At 35.4% G+C, this 26,797-nt stretch overlaps 1 protein-coding gene across 2 annotated transcripts in view; it reads right to left on the reverse strand.

Moving 5' to 3' along the window:
* Positions 1-826: 826 nt before the first annotated feature.
* Positions 827-26,797, reverse strand: part of LOC149474978 (uncharacterized) — a 30,516-nt gene continuing 4,545 nt past the window's right edge. Inside the window, exons 2-6 of one of the 2 annotated variants that reach the window (XM_089713830.1) lie at positions 13,468-13,485; positions 5,340-5,442; positions 4,805-4,903; positions 2,225-4,430; positions 827-2,194 (exon numbers count right to left, since the gene is read on the reverse strand). In XM_089713830.1, coding sequence (XP_089569956.1) covers positions 1,594-2,194; positions 2,225-4,430; positions 4,805-4,903; positions 5,340-5,442; positions 13,468-13,485 — 3,027 coding nt within the window. In that variant the 3' untranslated portion in view covers positions 827-1,593. Of the gene's footprint in view, positions 4,431-4,804; positions 4,904-5,339; positions 5,443-13,467; positions 13,486-26,797 lie in introns of both variants that reach the window. The other variant, XM_089713829.1, reaches the window with a different exon arrangement.

Here is a 26,797-nt window from a genome sequence, read left to right on the forward strand (position 1 = left end):
AATCTTTATGTTCTAAGTTATAAAGTTGAATTTAGAACGCGATATTGAACCGCACTCCCCACGAGACAACTTGGAATGAAATACAAATTTAATCTTTATGAACTTAGCGATAGAGTTGAATTTAAAAACTCGTCGCTTAAAAGGTCGTAAATTTTTACGACTTTCGTGACACAAATTATTTTTGTGAATGTGTGATTGTGTTTCAATAGTGTGAGTTACCCTCCCCGCACCAAAATCAGCAGAAAGTTTAGTTAGAACATTTGCCAGCGTACTCCATCCATTACTTAATGATCTAAGAACGATAGTAAATGTTACCATACTGAATTGGCCTATCTTTCAGCTTAGCAAACAAAAAAAAATCAAGCATCTAGCGATTCTAGCGCAATAATTGACGTCACCATGAGTGAAAATATCATCGTACTCGGCGATAGGTGAAAAGTTGAAAAAAACGTCATAACTCCGAAAATACGAAAAATCGCATAACATACATGGGGGTGATTCGGATAGCCCTCTAGGTCCTCTACCTCCCAGCTTCCGTTCATCACAACTTTTTGGGACACCCTGTATATACATTCAGTTGTTTTTATGTTTTATACAATTCGATTTTATATTTACGAGAGTGGAAAGTGGAATAGAATGACAGTTGTGGTTTCAACATAAATGGCTTTGGTAAAAATTTGGTAGGTAATTATGAAGAATAGGAAGAACATAAGAAAGAAAAACTTATTAATAACTTAAATAATGTGAATTTTTATAATTTAAGATAGGTATGTATTTCACTATTTTTACAGCCAAGGATATTCTTAGGGTGAAATAAAATCCCAAATATATCATATCTTTTATTAAATTACTTACAATAAAATACAGATAACTAATTGTATAACGTGTCTGTAAAGCTGTCTATTTGAAACGCTGACATTTGACGATAAAAATATATTATCTGTGACATTTTTTGTACTATCTATATTTAAAATTTTGGCGCGTTATGTCAAATAGACAGCAACATTTCGTTCAATTTAGATTAATTCGTCCAAAAATACTGTAGCTACTTAAAAATAGGATTAAATAATAAATAATGGTTAATTAATGCTAACAACTTTTAAACGTTTGCAATAATGAAATCTTGTTGAAGATCTCATCTTGAAATCGTTTAAAATGGATAATAGATGGCGCTGATTACATCTTTAAATAAGTTCTTATTCTAAATTTAAATAAGTGAAGATATTAACAGTGATATAGATGGCGCCAGTGAGCTATTTGAAAAAATATGTTTATAATTAGACGGATAGAGGTAGATTAAAGCGTGAAGTTGGTCTTTGGGTAGTATTCGATCAATCTATATATATAAAAATGAATCGCAAAATGTGTTGGTAAGCGCATAACTCGGGAACGGCTGAACCGATTTCGATAATTCTTTTTTTATTGTATTCCTTGAAGTACGAGGATGGTTTTTATGTAGAGAAAACGTAAATATGTACCACGGGCTAGGCCGGGGCGGACCGCTAGTTTTTAATAAAACTATAAAAACATAAATTGTTTGCACCCAAAGCTCACTGGTTATTATAGGACTAGAAACTATTTAATTTCTCTTACTCATGACTTGGTTTTGTCACCGAATTCTTTACTTTCATACTTGTCAGATTCCTCACTTATGCTTGTCGCTACAGATATTTCTGTGACTGTCTCCTGTGATTTATCCTCTCCAAAATAAATGGCTACGTCATTATCAACGTCATCTAATTTTTGTACTTTCTCCACACCAGGTGGAGGGACAATAATTTCATGTCGGATAGAGTTGTCACCTCGTAAATCACATTCTTTCGTATGTTTATGTTTTTGGTCTGAAACTTGTTCGTCTTTATTCGAGCTTTGTACTTCTAGATCATTGCTTTTCGTTCTGTCGAATGGTTCGTAGCCTGCTGGGAGATCGAGACCGTCTAGACTTGAAAAATTAGGTTGGTAGTTCGTGTTCTGGGTTATGATTTGATAGTTCTGTGAGTTTTGTTTTTGTCCAGGATGTGGTTGTTCGATCGCTTGTAAAATGCTCTGTAAAAGACCTTCCGATAGCAGCTGTTCGTGCGGTATCGTTGGTGATGATTTGCCCTTTCCATCATCAGAGGATTGGATCTGTACTGAATAAGTAGCTTGATTGTTTTGTCCATTTTCGATCTGGTTTCCTTGATTTATGTTCTGGCTTGTAGAAACAATTTTCTGCTGTAACAACTTCGTTTCTTCACTCAAATTTCTTATCTGTTCTGATGTTTGGTATATCTGGTCAGCTAGCTGTATAGAATTTTGTTTGTACGCGTTTTTCGATTCGTCTTTAAGCGATTTTCCTTTTTGTACACTAGATCTTACTGTTTTCTCGCTTTCTATTTGATTGCTCGGTAAGATCGTTTGTACTAAAGTGTGAGAGGCTGATGACAAGTCTTTTGAGTTGTATGATACCGATTCGCTGCCTGGGACGGGTGTATTGAAACTGTTTTGGGACGATATTAATTGTTGGTTGTTATGGAAAGCAGAACCTAAAGAACTCAAACTAGCGACGTAACTAGCTGCTAAATCAGATGGTATTTTCTCGCCTAACCTCGCCGCTTTTAAAATAGCTTCATGGTATGGACAATGCTTGAGAATCGCTGCTGCTTCTAAATTGCTTAGATTAGCTAAAATAGTTCCATCGAGACTAGCTGTTACTGCGGTATTGCTCGATCCAGACGCTGTGTGATCTGCGACAGTTAAGAGAGGTGCTGAGTACGAATCTATGGGTGATCCGTATAAGTTGCTAGGTTGTTGTTGTTGGAAGTTTATCGGATTCCCAGAGTGTGGCAAGCTGTATAAATTCGACGGCTCGATAGATAACGCCAGGTTAGCAACACCGTGGTTTCCTGTCTGTTGGTTTATGTCTTTAACTTCTCGTACGGGAGGCGGTAAGTACGCAGGACCAGTTTTGACATGATCTACACCGTGATGATCTTTGTGTTGAGATATTTGTCCGATTTGCTGGATAAGGCCTTCTGGGACGGATTCACGGAATTTGATGGGATGCCTAGGACCGTTGTTAACTGAATGCAATGAGTGTCCGCCGCCGGATACAGATCCGTATGGAATTGGTAGATTGGCTGGGAGTTGGCGTGGTGGTCCGTATTGGTTGCTAGGGACGCCATAAACACCAGAAGGTGGAAGAAGACCTTTAGCACCTTGCTGCCTTATCGATACTGGGAAACTTATAGGTTCTGGAGGCGGTCCATACGCGTTGATTGGTTTCTCGTTCTGAATAGCTGATTGTATGAACGATAAATCAGCGTGTGGATTACTATTTTCTGTATAGTGCGCTTCGAATACTGTTTTCGATTGGTCGATGTGGTTCGAGTCTCCACCAACGATAGCGTTTAAGTCGATGTTCGCTAAAGCATCTTGATGTACAGTGGAGTAGCCTGATGATATTTGCGCTCCGAATTGCGATTGTTGGTTGAAGTTATCATGGGAATGAACGTCAATGTTTAATAATTCTGGGCTTGGAGGCGGAGGCGGCGGTGGTCCGTACTGATCTAAACTCTCTATATGACCACTTTGCACGTTATGAATGGTATGAATATCTACATTTTCTATCAATGGTTTTGATACACCGGGAATTGGTTTCCAGCCATCGTAAAGAACGTGGGGAGGTGTTGGTGGGGCTGGAATACCAGGGTGCGGTGGCCTCGGGTTAGGATCTGGTTGAGGAGGTCCATAGTGACCGATACTACCAAAATCTTGCACTACAATTTGATCGTTTGGTCCAATAGGTCCTAGAGGTAAGCCAGGTGGTCCATACGAATCAGAAGGAATAGGGAAATTAGGTTTTAAATTAACTGGCAGGTTCGGGAACGGTGTGCCGTAGATAGGTGCGGGTAAATTAGAATTGAAATCTAAGTTAGAACCAAAGTTTGTGCCGATTGATGTTTCTACAGTACTGAAAGTAGATCCTACGTTAGCGCCAATTCCTATTGTGCCGTAATTCGAAGGTAAATCAGGCACTTGTATATTCTGGAAGTTCAATGGCGCTCCGTAGCTTAATTTAGGCGGTCCATACACTTGTTTAGGCGGGCCGTACACGGGTTTCGGAACTCCGTACACCGGTTTGGGATGATTAAACTTAGGTGGCTTGAAAGGTACTCCATAATTCGGTTTTGGGAGTACTTGCTTTGGTGGTCCATAGTTCTTTTTAGGCGGTCCGTAGACAGGTTTTGGTGGGCCATACGAATTCTTTGGTGGGTGGAATTTTGGTGGGCCGTAAATGGGTTTTGGTTTGCCAAGTGGGGGAGGAGGTCCTTCATAGTTTTGGCTCGGGAACACCACAGGGGCTGGTGGTCCGTACGCGCCTGGTGGTGTGTCGATGAATAAGGTTTCAGGTACTCCATAAACTGGGGCTGGTAGAGAGGAATCCGGAACTGTAAAATGAAGGTTTTTTATAACTAAATGCTAATTTTCAAAATAATAATGAGTACTTAGAATGGATTGAAAGAAGTGAAATGAAAACTTAATTGCACTACAAAATGCGTATAACAAAACTTAAAAAATAATAATTCAACTGGCAAAATGACGTTAGTAAGTAAATATATTCAGCACAGTTTATTTTAGTAATTAAAATGATATTTTTATTTAAAAGTTTAAAACTAATGCATGCTACATACATTTTATTATTGTAATGAATCAAACAAAGTAAGTAGAAAAGTTTATTCCGCCATATCCATAAAATTACATTTTAAAAAATACTACATATACAGATAAAACTATTATACAGATAATAGTAAATATTACTGACCAGTATTTATAATGTCCCGAGGTGGTCCGTAAGCGTCGGGGGGAAGTGGCTCGCCGTATGAATTTGAGAGACCTGAATCTCTTTTTTGTGCTTGTTGACCTGTAATACGTAGTTTTTATTTATTTTACATTTTATCGTAGATTCAATAAAATACAGATAAAATGAATAATAGGGTAGAATAATAGGCTTTATTACTGTTATTTTGAATTATATTAGTTGAATTTTATTTATTATTTTTACTACATAATATTATTTTTCTTGAAAATACATAATGCTATTATTTTAAAATGATTTAAGATTTGTTATAATAATTGAACTCATCAATATAATGAAAAAATGAAAACTAAAAAAAATGAATACGTATAACTTAATTATCGTGCTTTTCCTTCAATAATGTGCCAGGACATGTAACGAGGAATGGAACACTAAACAGTAATTGCAAAAGTGTATTACAGACATAAAACAGGCGATTTTTTTATTCCCAAGCGTGTCTAAAAGCACATACGCTATTAAAAAACTTATTCCTTCAACTAACCTGGTTGAGAAGCCTCCGCTACGAGATCCTGTGAATCATCCTTGGAGACCAGACCAGGTGGAGTATCCTCTGCCAGCGCCACGGCTAGCCATAGCACGACCAACTGGAATATAATCTTATAATTAACTAACTAATGTAGTTACAAAATTTCATATTAGGTACATATAATATAACTAGCTAATCGCCCGCGGCTTCGCCCGCTTTGTCTAAAACCTAATAAATTATATACTAAAACCTTCCTCTTGAATCACTCTACCTATAAAAAAATTTAAGCATACAAAGGGATATAGGGATGGAAATAGCGACTTTGCTTTATACTATGTAGTGATGATGTTGATGTGTATCAACATGGTAAGTATCAAACTATCGATTTTTTTATTAGCCAATAACTTAAAGAATTGCCACGAAAGTTTGGAAAATCCAAAAGTGCACGACTCATAATGCTCATTTAATTATGAAATATAAAAAAAAAAAAAAACTTATTGTAGTTTTCGTTTTTTATTAATTGCAATTAAACGACACTGAATTAATTAATCATTCGCATTCAGTGACCTACAATCGTCGATTAGAATATTTAAAAAAAAATTCAACTCAAATGATGGATTTTTTCACAAGTTATAGTGTTTTCAGGTTTCACACATGACGGACAGGAAAATTTTTTGACCTATTTCGGTGTTTTTTTCCAATTCTATTGAAGTAAATCAATTTTTAAAAAGTATGGGATTAATCTCCATTAAATTATCTCGACAATAGTATGCAAAATATCTTGATTCCGTGAACTAACAAGGCTATAATAATAAGAATATCTGCAAAAATGAGGCGAAAAAAATTTTTCGATCGTAAAGCACTCTCTGATGCTTCGCATCATGAGTCGTGCAAAAAACGTTAAGAATAAAACGTTGTTTTATGTGTGGCTCTTTAACAATAATTTATTTAAAAAAAAGAACGTATTTTGCTTATTATTAAAATTTTTATAATGAGACGTACGTAGAAATAAATAAAATATTCGTTTTGATTTTATCTACGCCTATAATTAGAAATCCAAAAATATATAAAGGTTTATGAAATCAGAAAATACAAAATCGATTTTCAAAAACGAGTCACGAGTAGGTATACGTTTAAAAAGTGTCATTATTCCTGAACGATAAAGCTTTTTTTTTTAAGAAAAAACTACATTTTTTTTAATTTGAATTTATGGACATGTTTCCGCGCAATGTTTCATTCATTAAGGACGCATATACAAATTGACGCGCATCAATTTTACGTTTTGAGTCTTACTACTACACGTGCACGGCTCACACACACAGCGAAATGCGAGAAACGACGAAATTATGACTAAACTGACACGACTTGATAATTGAACTTATTTTTATTGCAATATTTTTTTTTTATAATTTACTTTGATTTGTTTGTAACGTTGAATGGTCACAAAAGTAGATACCATTTACCTAATTTCATGGGACAGTGATTGATTGGTAAACAAGTACATGCCAAAGTGTACTTCGGAACTATTATTCTTCTGGAACTATTCTGGAACTATTATACGAGTAGAACTAGATGTGTCGAGTTTAGGCTCGTTTTGTTAGTTATGTCGAGACCTTACCTCCGGACTTGATGGAGTGACCTGAAGGTGTACTTCGAAGACTGCTACTGGAACTACTAGACGATTAGAGCTAGGTATGCCGAGTTTGGGCTCGTTTTGTTAGTTATGTTGAGACCTTACCTCCGGACTTGATGGAGTGACCTGAAGGTGTACTTCGAAGACTGCTACTGGAACTACTAGACGATTAGAGCTAGGTATGCCGAGTTTGGGCTCGTTTTGTTAGTTATGTTGAGACCTTACCTCCGGACTTGATGGAGTGACCTGAAGGTGTACTTCGAAGACTGCTACTGGAACTACTAGACGATAAGAGCTAGGTATGCCGAGTTTGGGCTCGTTTTGTTAGTTATGTTGAGACCTTACTTCCGGACTTGATGGAGTGACCTGAAGGTGTACTTCGAAGACTGCTACTGGAACTACTAGACGATTAGAGCTAGGTATGCCGAGTTTGGGCTCGTTTTGTTAGTTATGTTGAGACCTTACCTCCGGGCTTGATGGAGTGACCTGAAGGTGTACTTCGAAGACTGCTACTGGAACTACTAGACGATTAGAGCTAGGTATGCCGAGTTTGGGCTCGTTTTGTTAGTTATGTTGAGACCTTACCTCCGGACTTGATGGAGTGACCTGAAGGTGTACTTCGAAGACTGCTACTGGAACTACTAGACGATTAGAGCTAGGTATGCCGAGTTTGGGCTCGTTTTGTTAGTTATGTTGAGACCTTACCTCCGGACTTGATAGAGTGACCTGAAGGTGTACTTCGAAGACTGCTACTGGAACTACTAGACGATTAGAGCTAGGTATGCCGAGTTTGGGCTCGTTTGGTTAGTTATGTTGAGACCTTACCTCCGGACTTGATAGAGTGACCTGAAGGTGTACTTCGAAGACTGCTACTGGAACTACTAGACGATTTGAGCTAGGTATGCCGAGTTTGGGCTCGTTTTGTTAGTTATGTTGAGACCTTACCTCCGGACTTGATGGAGTGACCTGAAGGTGTACTTCGAAGACTGCTACTGGAACTAATAGACGATTAGAGCTAGGTATGCCGAGTTTGGGCTCGTTTTGTTAGTTATATTGAGACCTTACCTCCGGACTTGATGGAGTGACCTGAAGGTGTACTTCGAAGACTGCTACTGGAACTCCTAGACGATTTGAGCTAGGTATGCCGAGTTTGGGCTCGTTTTGTTAGTTATGTTGAGACCTTACCACCGGACTTGATGGAGTGACCTGAAGGTGTACTTCGAAGACTGCTACTGGAACTAATAGACGATTAGAGCTAGGTATGCCGAGTTTGGGCTCGTTTTGTTAGTTATGTTGAGACCTTACCTCCGGACTTGATGGAGTGACCTGAAGGTGTATTTCGAAGACTGCTACTGGAACTAATAGACGAGTAGAGCTAGGTGTGCCGAGTTCGGGCTCGTTTTGTTAGTATATAATTTTTTTGTGGTATCAAATGTAAGTGGGTTTTCGAAAACTAGAAAGACAAAACGTTTATTTTGTACATGCATATACTACTGATAGGTACTTACAAAAACTTTTTAGGTTCAAATATACTGAAACATTTTATAACTCAAGAAAGGGCTCACCTATCCAAACAAAATGTTAAGGCTTTTTCCGGACAATTTAGTAGATGGTTTATGTGAAGTTTGGTAAGGTAGAGTAGGGTAGAATAGGGTGAAGTAGTGTAGAGTAGTGTAGAGTAGTGTAGGATAGAGTATGATAGGGTAGGGAAGAGTAGGGTATAAGATAAAAAAATGGATAATACTCACCAAAAATATATTTTTTTATTAATTCTTAGTTTCCATTATTACTACTAGCTGGCCCGGCGAACTTTGTACCGCTAGCGCGGAACTAATTTAGGCTTTAATGAATGGAATACAATGATACAAAATAAATATAGATATATATAACAGTATTTTATTTCGATGAATAACACATAGGTATAGGTAAATAGAATAAAAATAAAACAATAATTAGACTACTATCTGTGTTCCCCGACGAGTACAATATCGGGGTCTTCAAGCGTAGAGCGAACAGGTACCTTCTAGGGAAGCGCGTTCCATCTTGGACCACATCTCAGCTTAACATCAGGCGAGATTGTGGTCAAGCGCTTCCCTATTTACTTCATACACGTGCCAGAGAAAAATTATTGAACTACGTTTTCCCGAACGGCCTTGGCATCTAAAACAAAAATTGTGTTATAAGAGCTATAGACTATATCACTCTTATAAGATAGCTTTACTCGTTTATTAGTTACAGTCTATAATCATTTATTAGGTCCAGTAGCAGTCTTCGGAGTACACCTGCAGGTCACTCCATCAAGTCCGGAGGTAAGGTCTCGACATAACTAACAAAACGAGCCCAAACTCGGCATACCTAGCTCTACTCGTCTATTAGTTCCAGTAGCAGTCTTCGAAGTACACCTGCAGGTCACTCCATCAAGTCCGGAGGTAAGGTCTCAACATAACTAACAAAAAGAACCCAAACTCGGCATACCTAGCGCTACTCGTCTATTAGTTCCAGTAGCAGTCTTCGAAGTACACCTGCAGGTCACTCCATCAAGTCCGGAGGCAAGGTCTCAACATAACTAACAAAACGAGCCCAAACTCGGCATAACTAGCTTTACTCGTCTATTAGTTCCAGTAGCAGTCTTCGAAGTACACCTGCAGGTCACTCCATCAAGTCCGGAGGTAAGGTCTCGACATAACTAACAAAACGAGCCCAAACTCGGCACACCCAGCTCTACTCGTCTATTAGTTCCAGTAGTAGTCTTCGAAGTACACCTGCAGGTCACTCCATCAAGTCCGGAGGTAAGGTCTCAACATAACTAACAAAACGAGCCCAAACTCGGCACACCCAGCTCTACTCGTCTATTAGTTCCAGTAGCAGTCTTCGAAGTACACCTGCAGGTCACTCCATCAAGTCCGGAGGTAAGGTCTCGACATAACTAACAAAACGAGCCTAAACTCGGCATACCTAGCTCTACTCGTCTATTAGTTCCAGTAGCAGTCTTCGAAGTACACCTGCAGGTCACTCCATCAAGTCCAGAGGTAAGGTCTCAACATAACTAACAAAAAGAACCCAAACTCGGCATACCTAGCGCTACTCGTCTATTAGTTCCAGTAGCAGTCTTCGAAGTACACCTGCAGGTCACTCCATCAAGTCCGGAGGCAAGGTCTCAACATAACTAACAAAACGAGCCCAAACTCGGCATAACTAGCTTTACTCGTCTATTAGTTCCAGTAGCAGTCTTCGAAGTACACCTGCAGGTCACTCCATCAAGTCCGGAGGTAAGGTCTCGACGTAACCAACAAAACGAGCCCAAACTAGGCATACCTAGCGCTACTCGTCTATTAGTTCCAGTAGCAGTCTTCGAAGTACACCTGCAGGTCACTCCATCAAGTCCGGAGGTAAGGTCTCGACATAACTAACAAAACGAGCCCAAACTCGGCATACCTAGCTCTACTCGTCTATTAGTTCCAGTAGCAGTCTTCGAAGTACACCTGCAGGTCACTCCGTCAAGTCAGAAACTCTAGTTTATAATCCCATAAGTATAAAATACTATAAATAAAATCTTACCTTGTTGTGCCTTGGTTGTCGGTGCAGAATGCGTGAAGGATCAAGTTTGACTATGTCAACTATTTTGTATACGTACAGCGATCTTTTCGTAAACGAGGAGCTGCTTACAAGCGTCACAGTGTCTACTCACAACGGCGGCTGAGCGCAGACTAAATTACTAAAATATTTCATTACAAATTGTGTTGCAATAATTCAAGGTAGTGACAAATAAAATAACCCTTATTTCAATGCAATAAGTATCACGCGTTACAGCTAAATATGTGAAAAAATAAGATTTGATTTTAATTTTTTTCTCAGCCTATTTGTAACATTTTGATAGTTTTATCTAGTACCTTTTTGAGTTAGACATGTCTACTTACTTAAAATATTTTTAAATAAATCAATTTGTTTTATTAAATACAAGAAAAATGTTCGTTTATTCAGCACGATATTGTCAATTTTGGGTGAAGAGGCAACGGAAATTATTTTTTTCAATATTATAAACCAAAATTTTCGACTTAAAATATAGTACCATTTAAAGATTAAGGAGTAATCTATTTATGGTAATTATTAGTTTAATTTGGTTTTGTACTATTTCGCCGCAAAATGCACCGAAAAACTGCGTATTTTTGTCAGATTCGTAAACGCGTCCTTAAGAATCACAATGTAAACAATATTCTTGTAAAAGAAAGGTGAAAAAAGTTAATTGTTACAACTAGTGACGTTCTAGTTTATCGATGTCACTCTCATCCGTCAGTGCTTCCGAGTGTGTAGTGATGTGCTTATGGTTTATCGATAAAAATGTAATTCGACTTTATATCCGTCTCATTGTGAATTTATCGTAACAAAAATTTTATGTTTATTTGAACAATAATTACCTGTTTAATGAGTTAGGTAATATTAGATTTTATACACAAACTATTCAAAGAGAACAATTTATAGTTATTTTACCGATATTTTATCCTACTTAAATAATTATAAATGTGCGACTTTGTGAAGATGGATAATATTTATTACTCTTTCAGTCACATAAAGCTGATCGGATTCTTATGAAATTTGCTAATGATATACATAGATTGTATTATTAATTATTATACTATTAACTATACTGTGATTATAGTCTGTTTTAGCACATAGGCAAAAACTTAATTAGTATATATGGACACATAAGTAAATTATTACTACGTACATAGGTTTTGAAGCGAATGAAGCCGCACTATAAACAACGATAAAAAGTACAAGTATCGACAAATCCCAGCACTACATTCCCAGCTTATTAGCTCGCATTGTTTCATTATTCACGGGCCAGCAGTTTTCAATAATTACCATATGTTCTCACAGTTTTTATTCTTGTGGGAAGTGAGGAAGTGTGTTGGATTGTTTTTGTGTGCATTCTAAGGTTGAGGTCAAGATATACTAGTGGAGCATCCGGCGTTGCTTGTATAGTGAGGAAATTGTGTATAGCTAGTGCTTTTATGGGTGTCGTTTTTAACCGTAATAATTAAATGTGTCATCTTTACTAATATTATAAAGCTGAATAGTTTGTTTGTTCGAACGCGATAATCTCGAGCAATGCGGGTAGAAACACGGAGCACAGCTAGCCGTTATTAAAATAATTAATTATTAAAAAATTAATTAATTTTACTCATTTAATATAGGTATATAAATGCGAAAGTTTGTAAGGATGGATGTATGTGTATGTGTGCTAGTTACTCCTTCACGCAAATACTACTGAACCTATTACAATAAAATTTAGCACGCATATAAAAGGCAACTTGGATTAACACATAGGATAGGTTTTATCCCGGAAATCCCTCGGGAACGGGAACTATGCGGGTTTTTCTTTGAGAACGCGGGCGAAGCCGCGGGCGGAAAGCTAGTAAAAAATAAAGAACTATATTATTAGCTTTCACATGTTACATAAAAATTAAATTGATAATCGCGGTCGTAAAATTTAATTTGTGGTCACGAACGCATGATCTTCAGCTGATAGTAATCTTTAAAAGTGAAATGAGTTATACATATTATGTATTCATAAAGATTTGAAAGAGGTAGTGGGTCTCCAATTCTCTATTTTTATTGTTAGTCTTTGGGATAAAAATGGTGTAAAATAATTTTTGTACCAGTACTGGAAAAAATATAGCCAATGATACTCCCAATAGTCCGGGATACATCGCCCATTTTTGCAAGTGATTACTATCAAGCTAATTTTTCGTGAGTAGCTTTATTTTGATGAGATGCCCAATAATTTCATGTACGAAACTCTCGATTGTGGTAGCTTACAGAGGTAACAAGGATAAAAAAATTTTGATTTGACGGTTCTCAAATATTTATTACGCAATTTGTAGGACAATATGTCTGTTGAATTATATGAGTATTAAATAAGTGAAAATAAAAAAAATCTGCTGGTTAGTAATCATTTATGATGACTTCGTTATCGATACACATTGGAAAGGGGGACTCTTTGATCAAACCATAGATTTTGTAGGACAAATATTTTTTCGAATAATTTAGATAATTATCTTTAGATTGAACAAAAAAAAAAACATTCAGTTAGTAATTAATATTTGAGAACCATCAAATCAAAATATTTTATCCTTGTTACCTCTGTAAGCTACCACAATCGAGAGTTTCGTACATGAAATTATTGGGCATCTCATCAAAATAAAGCTACTCACGAAAAATTAGCTTGATAGTAATCACTTGCAAAAATGGGCGATGTATCCCGGACTACAATCCCAAATAACTTGATTTTATATTGGGAAAATAATTTTCAAACTCAGTTTGAAATACACTTATTTTTAATATGGATGTTTTATCAATAGTAAAAAGGTAAAAATTGTAGTTATGTAGTTCACAACTGATTGTTAATCTACAACTAATTGTTAAAACTTCATTACGTTCTTGTTAGGCGATCTTTCACACCTTTAATCATAAACTTAAAACTAGGAAAATAAATAATAGAACACTTACCGCCCGCCATTTTAAAAACTGAAACAAAAAATTACATTATTAATATTAATTAATATGCTAGTGTAAATGTAATATGCCAGTATGGTCAAAAGTTCCCAGCGGTTTCACCCGCATTGCTCCGCTCCTGTTGGTCTTAGCGTGATGATATGTAGCCTATAGCCTTCCTCGATAAATGGGCTAACACCGAAAGAATTTTTCAAATCGGACCAGTAGTTTCTGAGATTAGCGCATTCAAACAAATTCTTCAGCTTTATAATATTAGTTTAGATTATAGAGATAATAAAGATTTAAAATTAATGCAGTTCAGTTAGTTGCTTATAGTGGAAATTTACGCCACAGTCAGCCGATTCACTAATAGTATGTACATATATGCCTTTTCTAGTTAAATAGGTAACAACAAAATTCAGACTTAGTATTCAAAATTCAAATATAACAATAATACATGAGTAATTTATAGAACAGAAATAAACGATATATATGTACTTATTTATACACAATTGCTCCTTTGAAAAGTTCATAGTTATATGTAGGTAAGTATTACAGGTAAGCGAGTTTCAGATATAGTAGAGTGCCGTAAGGCATAAAAATGGTCAAACCTCGGAACCCAGGGCCAGTCAATGAATCTGTATATCAAGTATGAGACTGCATTATTAAAACCTCAAATAAAAAAGTTAAAAAATAAAAATTGACCGATCTCGATTTACAACAATTTTTAACAACAATTTACTGAAAAATGAGAGGCGGAAGGGGGAAAAAGTGTTTATAGTGAAAAATTTTATTTTATTTGTAATAATTAATAAATTATATGTGCAGAGTAACTTCAATGTTAATTTATTAGATTATCGTAAAAAATAAGTTACAAAAAAAATTTATCATTAACTATACACATTGTTACATCATTGTACATTATTGTCGTCGTCGATCTCGTTGATATAGATTGTAGGTGAAGGATTAGTGCAGCTGTCACCATTGCATTCTAAGCAAGCTGCAGTGCAGTTTAATCCACTTTTCCTGCACCCACAAGATGCTCCACATCCTGTTTTGCATGAGCAAAAAATAATTTTTAATAAAGATTCTGGAGCTGGTCGTTGCGTCATTGTTTGCGGTGTCAATATTCCGCATTCATATTTCCACCCCATTCTTCTGGTAATATTTCTCTTCCAAGCCATGTTTGAACTTGCAAAAAATACTCTTTTAAAGTGTTCAAATGCGCTATATGCAGTGAGTGGTAATGACGGCAGTTTAACGCAGGTATTTTTAGCAGTTGCTTTCAAAAAGAGTTATATCTTAATGCATTAAGATCTTTTATTTTCTGGGGGTCACCGTATAGCGCATTTGAACACTTTAAAAGAGAATTTTTTGCAAGTTCAAACATGGCTTGGAAGAGAAATATTACCAGAAGAATGGGGTGGAAATATGAATGCGGAATATTGACACCGCAAACAATGACGCAACGACCAGCTCCAGAATCTTTATTAAAAATTATTTTTTGCTCATGCAAAACAGGATGTGGAGCATCTTGTGGGTGCAGGAAAAGTGGATTAAACTGCACTGCAGCTTGCTTAGAATGCAATGGTGACAGCTGCACTAATCCTTCACCTACAATCTATATCAACGAGATCGACGACGACAATAATGTACAATGATGTAACAATGTGTATAGTTAATGATAAATTTTTTTTGTAACTTATTTTTTACGATAATCTAATAAATTAACATTGAAGTTACTCTGCACATATAATTTATTAATTATTACAAATAAAATAAAATTTTTCACTATAAACACTTTTTCCCCCTTCCGCCTCTCATTTTTCAGTAAATTGTTGTTAAAAATTGTTGTAAATCGAGATCGGTCAATTTTTATTTTTTAACTTTTTTATTTGAGGTTTTAATAATGCAGTCTCATACTTGATATACAGATTCATTGACTGGCCCTGGGTTCCGAGGTTTGACCATTTTTATGCCTTACATATGACTTTTGACTAATATAAATCAATGAAAACTCCAAAAAATTAATAATTGTTTATAATAATTTTTAAAAAATTGAGAGCGCGAAAAAAATTTTTTTTTAAATTTTTCTATATACTATTAAAAACATATTGTCAAGGTTTATATTAAGATTCATTGACTGGCCCTGGATTCCGAGGTATAAACCTTACGGCGCTCCACTAATAAACATTTTCTTGATTTTGCCTGCCAGTTCGTACCGATATTGTTTTTTTCCACACGCCATAACCAATATAACCTATGAGCCGAGCTTTGACGTAAGCATGACCGGTCATGTAACATTCTTGCAGAGAAAGTGACAGTCAACAGGTGACGGGAAATCAAAGCCTAGCGTGTGCACGCGGGTTGTGTGCGTTTTTAATTATTGTATTTAGATAAGTATGGGAGACTGACCTTTTGTAATGACTGTATACAATTTCATGACACCATATTACATTGTTTTTGTATACATCAAAACTTAGCGTTGTCAAATATCAATTCACACCAATTTTACATTTCAGTAAATTTTCCACAAATATATAAGTAAATTGATGCGTTTTTAATACAGAGAATTCACAGTTTTTTTTCAGTTCGCGTTAGCCCTAAGCTATTTAGCTTAGGGCTGATTTTTCAATCCTTGGTTAAAACTTATTCGTCGAATAATGTAGGTATAATACTACCATTTTAAAAACGTATTCTAATTGCCCTTATTTGACAGTTTACGTGGCATTTTAATATTATCGTGTAATACTTTATTGAACAGATAAGTTTTATCCAAGCATTGAAAAATCGGCCTTTAGTTAACTTAAAAAACACGCTTGTACTCATGAAAATATTATATCGTCACCGATCTTTGACAAGTGTACAAAGTTTGAATTAAATCTGTCCGTTTAAAATGGGTCAAAATCGAGACTTAAGGTTACAGACATACAGATGAAGCTAATAAAAGCGTGTTAAAAACAGACAGACAGTAGTCAACTATGTTATAACAGTATCTGCGCTCCGCGGTTTCACCCGCATGGCTCCGCTCCTGTTGGTCTTAGCGTGATGATAGCCTTAAACCTTCCTCGATAAATGGGCTATCTAACACCTAAATAATTTTTCAAATCGTACCAGTATTTCCTGAGATTAGCGCGTTCAAACAAACAAACTCTTCAGCTTTATAATATTAGCACAGTATTACAATATATTTCCTAAATATTGTAATACTGTGATATTAGTATAGATGAAGATATTGGCCGAATCCCAGAGCTTCTAAGTTATATCAATAGAAAACTAAGAAACCGGTTGGCTTTCTCTCTAACAGGGTCATGTAGTTGAAGTGACATATGGATTTCCGGAAGCGCTTTCCGCCATTTTGTGTAGATTGCTCATATCCTAGTATATTCCTTTTGACGTAATTTTGTAGTTTGGAGAGTCTTTTGCTCTTGTTTTGTATGACTAGCTGTGGCCCGCAGCTTCGCGTGCGTGGAAAAAAATAATTCAAACTCAAACATTTTTTTATTCAATAAAACTTCTTCGAGAAGCATTTTTGAAACGTCATTACATATTTTTAACATTTACCACCGATTCGGAAAGCAGTACCTATCTACGGAGAAGAACCGGCAAGAAACTCCATAGTTGCTCTTTTAAATCATGTCAGTACTTATATATAAATTAATTTTACAAAATATGTAACTACATATATGTATTATCATAATATGCCAAAGAACTGTCCTATTTTATACCCATGTATAATAAAAAGCTTACATTGTGTTTATTGCTCTATCGTACTATAAAAACTACTTTGCACATTTGGCTGAATTATAAGTAACTAGATTTCCGCCCGCGGCTTCACCCGTGTTTTCAAAGGAAAACCCGCATACTTCCCGTTCCCGTGGGATTTCCGGGATAAAACCTATCCTATGTGTTAATCCAAGTTACCCACTATATGTGTGCTAATGCGAACGTTTGTGAGTATGGATGATGTATGGATGTCTGTTGATCTTTCACGCAAATACCACTGCGCCGATTACAATACAATGATATTTGGTTATGTTATTCTGGGTCTTCAGCTACCTACCGATAGCTATATAGACTTCTTTTTATCCCGGAAATCCCACAAGAACGGGAACTATGCGGGTTTTTCTTTGAAAACGCAGGCAAAGCCGCGGGCGGAAGTCTAGTTCATCATTATATGAGAAAGGCGTGTTAATTACCTCACATATAACTTAAAAAATTCGCAGAAAGAATTTTTCACAACGATTTTTGTTTTGTATTTGACTGAATTTCTTAAATAGATAACTTTAAAATTTGAAATACTTACAAAAACAAGTGAGAAGCTAGTTTAGAAGTAGGATTGTAGGATATACAGGGTGTCCCACTATTGGTATACTAAGCGCGAAGGAACTTGTAGTTTTGCATACTATACACTGATCACGTGAAAAAAAATGTATGCGTGTACTAGAGTACACACGTAAGAAGTGAAACTTCTTTATGACCTTAAAAATATCACGAGTACGGCGTAACGCAAAAATGTTACACTAAATTTTTGTCTAACCCCGATAAAGAAGTTTAACTTCAAAAATACTTAAACAACAAAATTACATCAAAAAATGTTTGCAAAATTTTTCCTGAAAATTCATGTTTTCTTCTCTAGCTTCGCGCAGCCGGCATATACCGTTTCTCTATATGAGCATTTTATCTATCTTAATACTATTTTAAAGGCGAAAGTTTGTATGGATGTATGGATGTATGGATGTTTGTTACTCTTTCACGTAAAAACTTCTGAATCGATTACAATGAAATTTTGCACACATATAGAGGGTAACTTGGATTAGCACATAGGATAGGTTTTATCCCGGAAATCCCACGGGAACAGGAACTATGCGGGTTTTCCTTTGAAAACGCGGGCGAAGCCGCGGGCGGAAATCTAGTTAAAACACAATCTTAAACGATAGCTCACGTGCGGGTGGCAAAGTTGGGCGGGTTGCTTGTTATGGTTGTACAACACAGAGTTTTAAAAATTCATCTATTTGAAAAAAAATGAGTCTGGAACTTTATATGTATTTTTTACGTACTCACGTAACATAACTATAACCTCCTTTGAGCTTAGTATACCAACAGTGGGACACCATGTATAAATAAGTTAGGTATCTATACATATATATTTTGTACTTAGTTGTCACTTAAGTAATTAAGTACGTTAAGTTTAACTTTCTTTAAACCGGTATATTTGCTCTACGGTCGACGACAGTTAATACTTTTTACAATTAAAGCTTTATATCATTAATGATTAATTTTAATTTCGTTAAATAGTTTTAAAATTTAATGCTGTTTTTTATTAAATGTAGGGCTTAATTTAAGTACAACTAACGGGCTACCTGATTTTAAGAGTACCGACTTAAAAAATAATATTTAATTACAAGCTAGCCCCGCGGTTTTACCCGCATTGCCTATAGCCTTCCTCGATAAATTGACTATCTAACAATTATTTTTCAAATCGGACCCTTCGTTCCTGAAATAAGCGCGTTCAAACAAACAAACAAACGTTTGAGCTTTATAATCTTCTTATCTTATATATAAAAATGAATCGCAAAATGTGTTGGTAAGCGCATAACTCGAGAACGGCCGAACCGATTTCGATAATTCTTTTTTTACTATATTCCTTGAAGTACGAGGATGGTTTTTATGTAGAGAAAACGTAAATATGTACCACGGGCGAAGCCGGGGCGGACTGCTAGTCTTATATATAAAAATGAATCGCAAAATGTGTTGGTAAGCGCATAACTCGAGAACAGCTGAACCGATTTCGATAATTCTTTTTTTATTATATTCCTTGAAGTACGAGGATGGTTCTTATGTAGAGAAAACGTAAACATGTACCACGGGCGAAGCCGGGGCGGACCGCTAGTCTCTTATATATAAAAATGAATCGCAAAATGTGTTGGTAAGCGCATAACTCGAGAACGGCTGAACCGATTTCGATAATTCTTTTTTTATTATATTCCTTGAAGTACGAGGATGGTTTTTATTTTTATTTATTTATTTATTTATAACACTTCATTGTACAAAACAATATAGGAAATTTGGTACAAATTAGTGAGGTACAAAAATTTTGTACAATAGGCGGCCTTATTGCTACACAGCAATCTCTGCCAGGCAACCTGGTAGGAAAGGAAATGTGAGAAGAATAAGGATAGCGCAAAAAAGAAATAAAAGAAAGAATATATTTAAAAAAAAAATGCCTACATACTACATAAACTACATATACTGTACATAGATACCACATAGTTATATAAATATACTTGTATTATACACTACACAAACTACAATATATATATTATGTGTGGCATAAAAAGTAAAAACTTTTAAGTCTCTACCAATCAAGGACAATCAGTTTTTGTAGTCAATCAAAAATATGTTAACTACATTTTATTCGATTTAAAGAAATAACTTTCCTTCGCGTGTTTTGAGACAATAACAATAAATTTAATCACGCAAACTCAATTCAATACTTTATAAAACAATGTGAACGGATTGAATCGGTAAATTCAAGAGTATAATGTTACTAGCTGTGCCCCGCAGTTTTACCCGCATTGCTCCGCTCCTTTTGGTCTTAGCGTGATAATATATAGCCTATAGGCTTCCTCGATAAATGGGCTATCTAACAACGAATGAATTTTTCAAATCGGACCAGTTCCTGAGATAAGCGCGTTCAAACTAACAAACAAACTCTTCAGCTTTATAATATGTACATATATTGTATTAGTATACTGTATAGATATGAGCGGTGCTGACTACTGTAGTGTAAAATGTACATATTTTGTAGTGTAATTTCAACCTTTCGTTTTTATATACTTACTTAGGTACACTAAAATTTTAAAAAGGTAAAACACAATGATGGAAAAATATTTGTGCTAGGTAATAAAAAAAATTGGGATGATCTTCTTATATATAAAAATGAAACGCAAAATGTGTTGGTAAGCGCATAACTCGAGAACGGCTGAACCGATTTCGATAATTCTTTTTTTATTATATTCCTTGAAGTACGAGGATGGTTCTTATGGAGAGAAAATGTAAATATGTACCACGGGCGAAGCCGGGGCGGACCGCTAGTTTTAAATAAAGCAGATATAGATAAAATTTTATATTTCTGTATTTTTGCCATCTCCATCGTATTTATAAAGGGCTGATTTTTCAATCCTTGGTTAAAGCTTGTTCGTCGAATAACTATGGAGTTTCTTGCCGGCTCTTCTCCATAGATACTGCTTTCCGAATCGGTGGTAAATGTTAAAAATACTACGTAATGACGATTCGAAAGTGCTTCTAAAAGAAGTCTAATTGAATAAATAAATGTTTGAGTTACCATTAGTCATTACCATTTCCAAAACGTATTCTAAATTCTAGTTGCCCGTATTTGACAGTTTACATGTGTAATTTTAATATTTTCGTGTAATAATTAATTGGACGGGTAAACTTTAACCAAGGATTGAAAAATCAGCCCTAAGACTATTAGGTACTAGCTGCTCCGCGCGGTTTCACCCCCGTGGCTCCTCTCCTGTTACCCGTAGCGTAATGAAATATAGCCTATAACCTTCCTCGATAAATGGGCTATCTAACACCGAAAGAATTTTTCAAATCGGACCAGTAGTTCCCGAGATTAGTGCGTTCAAACAAACAAACAAACTCTTCACCTTTATAATATAGATTATTTTTGATTTCACAAACCTTTTCTTACACAATAAATTCTCATTCACTCTTCAAAAACACTCTTTAAACCGGTTTAACTCCATTAAAAAGCCGGCACCATCTCATATTTCGAAACCGACCTTTCATATATTATTTACAAGAAATTGAAAGTGTGTTGCGTAAGATTTGATCTCCGAGCGTTGGCCTTAACCGTGGCGAGTGTGACGGTCGGTTAAACCGCGAAAAATAAAATGTAGTTTAAACTGTGTTTAAACTTTAGTTATGAACTACATTTCCGCACGAAGCTTCGTCCGCGTAAGCCAAAGTAAAACGCGCATAGTTCCCGTTCCCGTGAGATTTCCTCGATAAAATCTGTCCGTTGTCAGGTCTTAAGCCCTCTCTTTACAAAATTTGTTATGCTCAAAATTCATAGTAATATAATACTAGCTTTCCACCCGCGGCTTCGCCTGCGCAGTCAAAGAAAAACCCGCATAGTTCCCGTTCCCGTGGGATTTCCGGGAAAAAACCTAAGTACCGGGGTAAAAAGTAGCCTATGTCCTTTCTCGGGTATCAAAATATCTCTATACCAAATTTCATGCAAATTGGTTCAGTAGTTCAGGCGTGATTGAGTAACAGACAGACAGACAGAGTTACTTTCGCATTTATAATATTAGTATGGATGAATTTTGAATTTGGAGATTGTGACATGTAAATTGTAAGTACCACTCTTTACCGCTGAAACATATTATCTCATTCACAAGAACAACCCGGACGGAATGAACGAACGAATGAACGAACTAAGAATTGTTAATTTAGAGTTGTCCGGAGTAAGTAAATTACGAATGACGGGAAAAGTATTACAAATATGATATAAAAATATGTAGTTAGATATTTTCAAGAAGAGTTCAACAGCCCTCACAGCTGAGAACGAGTCCATTAAAAACATAACGTAAAATGATTTTTAAATAACAGTTAAACTACGTTTACTTAAACCTCAGTTTTACAACATAGTGATAACCAGAGATTAACTATGTAGTAATCGGATATTAGAGAAAGCATCTTGTTGTGGTTTTGAATCTATAAAGATACAGATAAAAAATTAAGTGTCTATTTCTGCCGAAATAACAGATTTTTATTATACGTAAGTATATGAAAGTTTGTGTTTTTGTATATAAATAACAATTAAATATCTGTATCTTGAGGCTAATCTTGGCGTTGTTTCATTATTTAATTAAATATCTGTTTGTCTGTGTGTTTATTGTTTTATCCGATACTGCTGGAACGATTTTGATGAGATATCGTGAGCAGATAGCGTTATTTGTTTATTTTTACGCGCTAATCTCAGGAACTACGGGTCCGATTTGAAAGACATTTGTATAATTGGATGCTCTCACCGCTGAGCTAACGAGCCATATTTACATTTCGTGAAAAATGCTTATAATTTTACAAATTGCGTCATACCTATGCGTCATACACTACAGCATAGTCAAAGATAAAATTTTGATAATAGCACAGACTATAGATAATAATATAATCACTACATAGTATAAAACAAAGTCGCTTTCTCTGTCCCTATGTCCATTTGTATGCTTAAATCTTTAAATCTACGCAACGGTGTTGCGGTTCGCAAATCCGCAATCCGCAATTTTGATGCGGTTTTTTTAAATAGATAGAGTGATTCAAGAGGAAGGTTTTAGTATATAATTTATTAGGTTTTAGACAAAGCGGGCGAAGCCGCGGGCGGAAAGCTAGTTCGATATAAATAGATTCAGCTGAATACTAAATAATTACAATAAAAAAAACACCAAATCAATACACTTATAATTATTAATTAGGTGATTAAGTCTGTAAATGAGTTAAGTGAAATTAACTTAAGTAGAAATCGTCCAGTGACCGATGTATGTCCGGTTAACTTAGCACTTAGTTTGAATAACTTAAGTGGGTTAATTTGTTTTCTATTGTACTTAAGTATTAATGAAAAAACTACATGTTTGTACTCTTAAGTTTTAAAATTAGGTATAAAGCAAAATTATAGTCCTTTTCACCTATGATGATTCCTGTGACACTTCATCGTGTTCCGAATTACGTATTTTTCGTTTAAAACGCCAAAATAATTTTAGTGCATAATATTTTTATTTTATGGCGGCATTATTACAAAAAATATAAAAATGAAACATCTTAAGCTTATAAATCAAAAACAGTATTGTTTAGTTTAATATAATGAAAAATAAAATAAAATTATACAAAAATATAATACCTACGCAATTCGTGTACATGAAATGGATCGTTGAAAAATCATAGAGTTGGAAAATCATATAATCGACGCCCATCTTGTGATCGTTTGTCAATCGAGTCAATCGTCTGTACGAGTGCGTCAGCCTTGTATACAAGTTGCATTTTTATATTGATACATTACGTGGTATTTTGTTATTGTTACTAATTGTTACTGTTGACTTTTTGTTGCTGTTGTTTGCTAAGTTTCCTTAGTTAATTGTTGGCGAAATGCCGAAAAAACTAATTTTGGTACTTTATTCAAATCGATTTCATTTCCAAAATATTATCGATTATCGGAATCAATTGATATGATTTCAGTAACCGACATCTCTATACGTGTCAAAAATCGATGTGTCACAGAAATCATCTTAGGTGGAAAGGACTATAACAATCTTCTATCAGATGACACGTAAACTAGCTGAAAAAACCTACATGTTCGTAATTTTTAAACTACATATATTACATAGCTTTTATCTCTGACTTTGAGCGCGGCGACCGAATGTAAAAATTCCGTAACGAAAAACCTAACACCCCCCACTCCAACCGGCACAGCTGCAGCGATGCGATGCTATGCAATAGCGCAACCGCGGCAGTTCTCGAGTGACACACGTATTTTTTAAAGTGAAACTTTTATTACATCGTCTCAAACTTGTTGGTCTGTGTAGCGCATGTCGCGTGTATCGACCGTCACGCGACATGCGCTACACAAAGCAGTGTTCGGAACCGTTCGAACAGTTTCACTTTTACCGTGGTTTCATAAAACCACACAACATTTTTTTTTCGTATGTTAGGGTGTTAGGCATCCTGTCCATAAGATCTACAATAGATATCAAAGACAAAGATTCTGAAAAAATACAGTTTTAAGAATTGTCTGTATGTATGTCAGGGCTAAAACTACAATTTTGGTACAGAGATAGCTGGAGTCCTAAGGAAGGACATAGGATAGGTTTTATCATAGAAATCCCACGGGAACGGGAACTATGCGGCTTCTTTGGCTACGCGGTCGAAGCCGCGGGCGGAAAGCTAGTAGTATTATATCTTTCAACTGTAGTATGTAATAATGTAATGTAGCATAGTATAAAGACTCTTTATTTATGTAGTACTAGCTTACCGCCCGCGGCTTCGCCCGCTTTGTCTAAAACCAGTCGGTTTCTAGTATATATTTTAGTATATAATCTAGTCAGGTTATATACTAAAATCTTCCTCTTGAATCACTCTATCTATTAAAAAAACTGCATCAAAATCCGTTGGGTAGATTTAAAGATTTAAGCATACAAATGGACATAGGGACAGAGAAAGCGACTTTGTTTTATACTATGTAGTGATTATATTATTATCTATAGTCTGTGCTATTATCAAAATTTTATCTTTGACTATGCTGTAGTGTATGACGCATAGGTATGACGCAATTTATAAAATTATAAGCATTTTTCACGAAATACAAATATGGCTCGTTAGCTCAGCGGTGAGAGCATCCAATTATACAAATGTCTTTGAGGAGGTCGGAGGTTCAAATCCTTCACGAGCCGTTCTCTTTTGCGTATAAAAATTCACTAAATCTTCTTTTTTTATATCTAACTTTATATATATAAAAATGAATCGCAAAATGTGTTGGTAAGCGCATAACTCGAGAACGGCTGAACTGATTTCGATAATTCTTTTTTTATTATATTCCTTGAAATACGAGGATGGTTCTTATGTAGAGAAAACGTAAATATTATGTACCACGGGCGAAGCCGGGGCGGACCGCTAGTACGTTTATAAAATTCTCGTGTCACAATGTTTGTTATGATACTCCTCTGAAACGGATGGACCGATTCTCATGAAATTTTGTGTGCTTACTAGCTGTGCCACGCAGTTTTGTGTTTGTAGCGTGATAATTATAGCCTTGCTTTCTTCGATAAATGGACTTTCTAACAATGAAATAATTTTTCAAATTGGACCCGTAGTTCCTGAGATTAGCGCGTTCAAGCAAACAAACTCTTCAGCTTTAAAATATGGTTTGAAATATTACAAAACCAAAGGCATAGTAAATTCTCGTATTCTTCAGAAACAGGTGTGAAATTGTCAAATGTGTGTTTATGGTAATGAGATGCAGTGAAAGTATACTCGAATCTATATTGAGAAATTATTTATTTTACTATATTATGTTTGGGCTTTTTCCGTTTTTACTTAGAACCGGTTTTTCATAATGGTAGTGATTATTACGTCCTCATTATTGTTTGTTTCGCTAAATTATTAAATATGTAGCAAATATCTTAAATATAATTATGTTTTTCGATGTTGTATATTATGTACCTATATATCAATACTAATATTATAAAGCTGAAGAGTTTGTTTGTTTGGACGCGATAATCTCAGTAACCACGGGTCCGATTTGAAAAATTATTTCACTGTTATATAGCCCATTTATCGAGGAAGGCTATAGGCTATATATTATCACGCTAAGACCAACAGGAGCGAAGCAATGCGGGTAAAACCGCGGCACACGACTAGTATATAGAATGCTTCAAGTGAGCGAGGTCAATGACCGTTTAGAATTTTCCTTACCACGAATGAAAGTAACAACAAAAGATGAGCTTTTTATTAAGACGATACACAAAAAAAAATCCACTGCATGGCGGGCGGAGTCTAATAGCTCGCTATCGCGAACGCCGGTGTGCGCGAAGTCATTCTTGCAAACTCGCCGCGCTGCCGCTGGCCGACTCGGGACAAACATGTATGGAGTCGTCATACAGTTATAATATTGTTATACATTTATTCAATTGTTGATTTATTGGTTTTATTTTCTTGCTTATAAACAAATAATCTTCTTTCCAACAACTACTTAGACATTATTAATAATTATTATTATTTCTTAATGTTTACTTTATTACAAAATAATACAGGTTATAAATAATCTTTAAAATAACAAAAAATATTGTTACTCTGAAAAAATGAAATGGTACTCAATAACGCGGACTACTGAATTGATTTAGATAGAATTTGATGCTGACGTAGATATTGCATCATGCCCAGAAATGAAAGGTACTATTTCTGAAAGAAGTTATAAACCCTAATTCTTCTCAGTCAAAGTCAAGAGTGGAAGATATCACAAATACAGTAAAACTGATGCGAAACTTTGGATGTTAATTTGTATATTTTTTTGTTAGTTGTTACTTAATCACGTCAAGACTACATTACCAATTTTGATAAAATATAGCTAATTGCCTGGATTTACACATAGGATACTTTTTATCCGAACTGAACACTTCTGTGGGATAAAACAGGATTCACGATATAACCTAATTCCACGCGGGCAAAGCCGCGGTTGGAATGATATTTTTTTAAATAAAAAAATTGTTTAAAAAAAACACAAAATATATTGACGCATGTATTTATTTTTTGCACTCTATTATAA

The sequence above is a fragment of the Colias philodice genome, chromosome 31 (genome assembly GCF_061535455.1).
Source record: "Colias philodice isolate Cphi_HAF_F1 chromosome 31, ilColPhil1 Martin Lab GWU primary, whole genome shotgun sequence".
In the NCBI taxonomy this organism is placed as follows: domain Eukaryota; kingdom Metazoa; phylum Arthropoda; class Insecta; order Lepidoptera; family Pieridae; genus Colias; species Colias philodice.